Raw genomic sequence first — 7,608 nt, forward strand, 5'->3', positions numbered from 1 at the left:
ACACACACACGCACGCATCAGACTTCCAGCCCCAAAGGCATCATTAATCTGCAGTTTGACCTTGGCCCAGCAGACAGTTACTGGTTCAGTGCTGGAAGGGTGGCTTTTAGACGCAGAATACTCTTGGTTCAAAGCCCAGCTCTGCCATTGAGTGGCTGAATCAACCAGTTCCATTCCTGTGATCTGCAAACAGTGGGACTTTATATCCAACATACTGGGAAGACTGAATAAAAGTCCCCATGGGATCCATTCTTGCCCCACTTTCTCTCTCCAGGCTACTATTTTTCCATCTCAGAAATGATGAGCCCTTTCTGCTCTGACACTCTGGGATCGTGATATCCAACATGTCTTATTTTAGCTCGGTGTCTGGCTCGAATGCTGAGATTTGAGTCTGCACAGAGGCTGCACCCTGCTTTCCCTGGAAAAGGTCTCCTCAGGTTAGGGTGAAGGCTTGGGGAAGATTTGGCCTCAAGAGAGCTGGGGGAGGAGCAGGGATATCCTTCTGTAACACAGTGAGCTATAAAGATGGACCCACGCTTAGGCAGAATGAAGAGGAAACACACGATAGGTTAATATAATATATCATAAGTATGTATATAGAAAGTATCAGCTCAAGGGGCTAGAGAGATGGCTCTGTGTAGAAGAGTGTTCAAGCATGTGTACCTAAGTTCAAATTTCCAGCACCCATGTACAAAAAGGGACATGGCTACCGTGTTTGTAACCCTAGCATTGGGGAGTGGAGGCAGAGACAAGCAGATCCTCTGACCTCACTGGAGCCAGTCTGACTGAAAAGGTGAGCTTCTCAGGCAGGAGCACACCCTTTACCAAAGCCATAGGCAGAGAGTGACCAGTCAAAAGACACCCAGCATCCCGCTCTGGTCTCTGCCTGTACACGCACAGGTGCAAGGATTCATCTACCTCACATGTACATCACACCACACACAGTGCACACACATTAAAATGGCAATCAATTGGAAGGACCTGGTTTAGTTAAATTATGTAACGGTGAACTAATTTGGATTGAATTGGAGAAATAAGTCAGAATGAATCGGGGTTAGTTGGACAGGATTGAGGGGATGAAATATATTTCATCCCATCAGTAAGCTGATCTGAATAGAACTGGATTGGACAAAGCTGGAAAGGTAAGACACCCCAGAGAGCGGTGTTTGGATCTCTGGACACTGGCATCATCTGGAAGAGGTCTGTGCTGGTGCCTTCGGTGTGTGGATCTTAGAACCCTTACTTCATCAGAGGATGGCTAACAGTTCCCCACAGAGTTCTTAGAGGATGGAGTGTGAGCTCACACGTGCTAAAGATAAAGAGCCTCACACCTCAGAAGACGATGAAATCTGCACTCTAGCTAATGGCATGCACTGTGAAGTGCTGGTGGTGAAGAACACCAGAAATACACCTTGAAATGCCTAAAATAAATCAAAAACTGAGATAAACGATACATAGTTAGAAGCTTAGATAAAGGGTTGGCTATAGCTCAGATGGTACACGGCTTGCCTAGGCGCACGAGAGCCTGGGTTTGATTCCCAGCACCATATAAACTGTGCCTGTCTGTCCAGTACTCCGAAGGTGGAGGCAGGTGGCTCAGAAGTTCAAGGTCAACCTCAGCTACGTACTGAACTGGAAGGTAGCCTGAGCTATTTGAGACCCTGATTCCAAGAACAGAAAAGGAAGAAAAGGGGAAGAGAAGGGAAGGGAAAGGAAGAGACAGAGAAAGGAGGAGAGACAAGGGAAGAAAATGGAAGGAGATACGATGAGAAGGAAGAAAAACAGAGACAGGGAATGATAAAAGGAAATGTAAACCCAGGAACAGGTCATCGGCTGACTGGAATTGATGGGCTCGTGTGGCTCACTATGAAACTCTTGTCTGTTTGTGGAAAAAAATTAAAATAATAAAATGTTGCACCCAAAATAAAGAGCTCTGTAAACTGTTAATTTCTAAAATAACAGTGCTGGTTAAAAATACAACTTCTGGAGGCGAGTGACGTGAGTTTGATTCCCAGCTCTACCCCTCACTCTCTTTTGGCCCCAAGCAAATGACTTCACCCCTCTGAGTGGCTCCTTCCATGTCTATAAAATGTGGCTATTAATAGTCCTCACCTCATGGGCTTCTATCAGAGCAGAGCCTGACACCTGATCAAGAACGTAGCTGTAGTTTAGCCCACTAAACAGCACAGTGCATGGACACTACACCATCTCTACTTCACACAGCAATCCTACATGCCTCCTAGGCCAAACAGCAAAGAAACCTCTCAGTGAAAGAAGGTCCCTTTCTAGCTCCGAAGCTGAAAGTCTCTTACCCTCCTCACCCCTGCCCCAGCCCACACACAGTTCCTTGGACTCACCTGATAAAATGAAGAAGATGCCAGACACGAAGGCCAGAATGGTCCTCTGAGGTCGGATGTGGCCGATGTTGCTGATGACAAAGGCGGTGAACACAAGGAAGAGACTAACCATTGGGAAGGGAGTAGCCGTGCGTACCGTCTCTGGGGGAGGTGGACAAGAAGAAGCAGGGGTGAGGGCCAAGTCTCCAGTGAGCTACTTCCCCATGCCCTTCACTATTCTTCCCTTTAGCTTCCCCCCTTCTCACCTACTCCATCCTTCTGTGAGCTATGTCCTCTGCTGACTCCACTCTCAACCACACCACACACTTGGATCGACCCCACCCATCTCCTGCTGATACCTCCCCATCCCAGCCAAGACATTTCTATTTGACTTCTTCTCTCCCACTACTCTTTCTTCTTTCAACCCTCTGCCCTCTGTATGAACCCACCCCTTCCCTACCTAATCCTGCCCTTTCTCCCAAAACCCTCTTGTTGCCTGTGCCCCTTCCCTGATCCCCCTCACTCAAAATATTCTCCGTGTTTTCCGTCACCAAGTTGATCTCTGGTTCAAGAAAGTACTCGGAAGCCACACAACGCCCCTTCTCCCGACCTGGTGGGGAGGAAGATAAGAAAGCATGGGTGGAGGAGAGGCTCTGGGGTTCAAGGGAAGCTCTCAGGAACAGAACAGGACCCAGGATGGAGACGGGAAATTTCACCCAACATTTATAATCTGCACTCTTGGGGCTGGGAGAGAAAGGGTTGAGCCAGCTGAGCCTGGGGGTACAGGAGTGTAACCGTATCTACTGGGAAGTCTGAGGCAGGAGGACTGTAAATTCAAGGCCAGCTGGGCTATATAATTGAGATTAAATCCAGTCTGGGCAGTTTAATAAAGCCCTGTCTCAAAATAGGAAGCAAAGAGAAAGCTAGGGATGTAGCATTTGCCAAGGACGCACGAGGCCTTGGGTTCCTTCCCAAGTACTGAAAAATGAAGAAATTCATAGAATGGCGGGCCATCAGAGTGTTGGAAGATCTTAGTTGCTCTGAATATTGGAAGGTGGAAGAGGACAGGGCTGGATTTTAACATCTGAAATGAGGAGGGCTCTGTGGACAAGGACTCCTAAGGTTCCTAAGGAACTCCTGGGTTCCTAAGGTCCAGGGAGCTGGGGTGTCTGAAAGGAAATAGTCTTAATGTTCAGCTAGAAGGCAGGGAATCTTCCCCGTTACCCAGGAAACATGGGAACTGTCCAAGGAGTAAGTTCTGAATCTAAACTGTTGACAGGTTTTGTTTATTTGTTGTTGTCATCATTATTACTATTTTGGTTTTTCCCGACAGGGTTTCTCTGTGTAACAGTCCTAGCTGTCCTGGAACTCACTTTGTACACCAGGCTGGCCTCAAACTCACAAAGATCCACCTTCTTCTGCCAACCAAGTACTGGGATTTAAGGAGTGTGTCATCACCACCTGGCTTTCTTTTCGTTTTTGAGACAGACTCACGTATTCCAGGCTGGCTTTGAACTCTCTCCATAGCTGAGGCTGACCTTGATCTTCTTGCCTCTGATCGCCCAGGCCGCGATTACAGACAAGCACTCTTACACATAGTTCTTGAAGTTCCAGGGGTCAGTCCCAGGACTTATTGTGTGCTAAACGGCCATTCGACCAATTGTACTATCTATAGCTCTAGACCTAGAATTCTGGGTTATTTTTGTCACTTTAAAAAGTATATTACTCATTTTGGAGGAGACAGGTGTGAGTGTGCCAGCCTGCAAGTGTGGAAGTCAGAGAACAACATTCTGGAACAGACGCTCTCCTTCCAGCATGTGTGTGAGTTCCAGTTTCACAGAGTGAAACCCTGTCCACTGAAGCACCTCCCTGGACCTAGGCTGCTGACTTCTAAGAGTTAAAGCCAGGAGAAGGTTTGAGACATGGATTTTGAGTATCTTAGCTTCACTATCTAGGGGATAAAGGGGTAGGCACGAGGATTCTGTGCTGAAATTAACTTCCGGAGAGAAATAAAATCAACTTCTGGATTCTTGGAGTCTACAATATGTGACTATAGATAAAGACTTTGGGGTGGGAGAAGGCAGGTCAGGGGGGCACCTGCAAAGAAGCAGACTCTCCAGAGGCCAGCGTGCAGTGCCATCTTGACCTCGGTGGTCTGGTTCTGCGGCAAAACGGTCCCCTCTTCCATGTACAGCCAGTAGTCCGTGCTGACCGCGATGCCCACAAGGAGCAGGCCGCAGGCACCAAACACGCTGCTCAGCAGGGTCAGGGCACGGCTGCTGCAGTGACTCATCCTGAGCGGCGGGGGGCGCCCTTCGGGGCCTGCGGGACCAGAAAATATAACAGAGAGTGCCCAGAGTCCCCAACCCCATGCAGCCATTTAGGACATGAGCTCCGGTCAGAGACACAGAAACCCAAAACCAAACTTCTAGCTTTGATTTCTGTGCAGTGAACCACCATCCCCGCCCTGAACTCTGTTGACTCCAAACTTCCACACTGGACTTCCCTGACCCTTCATTGTGCTCTGTTCTTAGGAATGCAGATCCTCAACTTGAGATAAGACTTGTAGCTAGTCTTTAAATTCGACCGGGAGATGAGCCATGTCTTGACTTGAGCCATGTCTAGACCAGAGGTCCAAAGTAGCAGTCAGGATTCTGACTAGACTCCAAATTCTCAACTCATGACAGAGTCCCCCAGATCCAACTTCCTGTGTTGGCTTGCAAGCTCAATTTTAAAAGCCAGACCTTAGCAGAGTCCTTAACCTTTGAAGTAAGCCAGTGACTCAGAGACAAGCCTAATTCAACAGCTTCAAATTTGGACCTGGTACCTCAACCCTGACTGTGTGCCCTGATTAACCCTCAACTCTGCACACTAGACAGGCCCTTCACAAAGGACCTGCTAGCACATTTTAAGAACTGGGGTACTAGGTTTAGACACTGAATTACGGACAACTTGGTTTATTCAGAAATTCTATCCCATGCTGCCCAGCTTTAACTCTATGCTCTGACCTGTATATTGGAATGTTCTCTGTAGAACCTGTCTCTGAAGCACATTTAATAATCCTCAAAGTAGGTCACCACTCAGGGCTCCCTAACCCCATACTCTGGACTCCCACACTTGACTTCAGGCCTATCTAAGACTTTGAGCACAGCCCTGCTCCTGAGTTGACACTCTTGGATGTCTATCCTTACCCCAACACTCAGTTGTAATTTTTAACACCCCTCCCCTGCTGCATGTATGTGTGTGTGTGTGTCTGTGTGTCTGTGTCTGTGTGTCTGTGTGTGTGTGTTCACTGTGATGGTCAGATGACAACCTCAGGTGTGTGTCACGTTGCACCATGTTTGAATGTTTGAGTTGTTTGTCCCTGCATATGCCAAGCTAGCTGCCATACAAACTTGAACCAGGGACTCATCTGTCTGTATCTCCTATCTCATCCTAGGAATGCTTTCATTACAGACACATGCTACCATCTTCGACCTCCCAAATTCCTATTAGGAGCTCAGAAGTGCTAATGGGGGGGGGTGTGTCCTGAAGGCTTCCAATTTTTTTTTATGTAATGTATTCATTGTGTGTGTGTGTGTGTGTGTGTGTGTGTGTGTGATCATGGCACTCATATAGAAGTCAGAGGACAACTTTCGAGAATTGGTTCTTTCTTCTCACTATGTGAGTCTGAGGGATCCAGCTGAGGTCATCAGCTAGACAAGCCAGACACTAGGACCTTTACCATCTGAGCCATCTCAACAGTCCCCAAATTCTTTATCTACAATTACACCCCCACTCACCACACAAGAAATCCCACCTTGCCACAAAATGCCATGATGTGCACGCACGACTCATCTTGGGGTCTGCAATTTACCTCAACTAGAGTCCTCTATGAGCAAAGACACTCATTCCCCTTTTAAAAAATTATTTGTAGGTGTGTGAGTCTGCATGTGGGTATGTTCATTAGAATGAGGCCAGAGTTGATAGACCCCTGGAAAAGAGGCCAGAGGTGATGGGTACTCCGGAACCGGAGTAACAGACAATTGTGAATCATCTAGTATGGGTGCTGGGACCAAACTCCAGACTTATGGAAGAGCAGCAAGTGTTCTTAACCACTGAGCCACCATCTCTCCAGCTCCCACCCTTGATCTTTTTCATTATAAAGTTTGAGACACCTCCCCCAAACATTTTCCCAACAGAGCAGTTAAGACGACCTGAGACCCCACTTTCCACATGTCCTCATAATTCTGTGAGCATTGGGAATCTACTTCCCAATAAGACCCTAGAATCAGAGTCACCCCCGACATCCCGGCACTCTGAGCCTCCAGAACTCCTGACTTCCAACCTCAGCCTCGTGGAGGACCCAAAGATCTAGATTCTGTCAGAGCTCTGGCTAGATTTTCCTCCCATCCCCCTCCAAGTGGCTCTGGAGCTTTACCGCCAGCTGCCTGCTCAGCTTCCAGTCCTCGGCTCAAACAAGCATCATCCACCCAGTCACCCAGTCACTGGACTGTCTCGGTCCAGGTAGCTGACCTCAGCCTCCGGGTCTGCTCATCCGACTGGACCCACAGTGGGGAAGCTGGACCTTTCCAGCTCCCCTCACTTCTCATACTAATCCCACTCCTCCCATTCAGTTCATCTTCTTTCTACCTGACCCACTCAGAGCTCTTTATCTGCAGCCATTCCTCCTCTGGGACACCCCCACCTCCATCACTACCAGGCCTGGAATCTCCTTCTGGTCTTTTACCCCAGCGTTTCCGCGATTTGGATATTGAATGGCTGAAGTTCCATTCCTCAAAGCCCAAGTCCAAACTCAATCTCCCAGACAGTAACTCTTGGCTTTTCTGGGGACCCTTTCCCAGACTAACAGCTGCTCTACCAACCTGGGCCCCTCCGCCTTTATCCGTTACCACCTTTTTCAAAGACCCTGCCTAGACCCTGCCCAGTGGCGACGATCTCTGAACTCAAACACCACAGAGTTTGTTTTCTTACTCCCGGACCCTCGGATCCCGGTCCTCTGGGATCCACCAGGCCCAAATGTCCCTCCATCCACCCAAACCTTCCCAAATCCGACACTGGAACCCCCAGGATCCCACCCTTGGAGCCCTCTCTAACCTCCCTGAGCCCCAACTCCTGCTGAGAGTGGTCTAGCGCAGAGACCCCTGCCTTGCCGGACCCTCCCCTCACACTTACCTCTCTCAGGGCTGGGCGGACGCTCCGGGCCGCGGGCTCCGCAGCCGCATGACCGGCCCCGCGGTTTCCCCCGGCCGCCGCCGCCGCCACCGGGGTC

At 49.0% G+C, this 7,608-nt stretch overlaps 1 protein-coding gene across 1 annotated transcript in view; it reads right to left on the reverse strand.

The window, feature by feature from the left end:
- Cacng7 (calcium voltage-gated channel auxiliary subunit gamma 7) overlaps positions 1–7,602 on the reverse strand; it is a 32,096-nt gene extending 24,494 nt beyond the window's left edge. The window contains exons 1-4 of the mRNA XM_005371400.2: positions 7,512–7,602; positions 4,434–4,658; positions 2,860–2,946; positions 2,358–2,498 (exon numbers count right to left, since the gene is read on the reverse strand). Coding sequence (XP_005371457.1) covers positions 2,358–2,498; positions 2,860–2,946; positions 4,434–4,629 — 424 coding nt within the window. The 5' untranslated portion in view covers positions 4,630–4,658; positions 7,512–7,602. The remainder of the gene's footprint in view (positions 1–2,357; positions 2,499–2,859; positions 2,947–4,433; positions 4,659–7,511) is intronic.
- Between the last annotated feature and the right edge of the window lie 6 nt (positions 7,603–7,608).

The sequence above is a fragment of the Microtus ochrogaster genome, unplaced genomic scaffold (genome assembly GCF_000317375.1).
Source record: "Microtus ochrogaster isolate Prairie Vole_2 unplaced genomic scaffold, MicOch1.0 UNK108, whole genome shotgun sequence".
Taxonomy (NCBI): Eukaryota; Metazoa; Chordata; class Mammalia; order Rodentia; family Cricetidae; genus Microtus; species Microtus ochrogaster.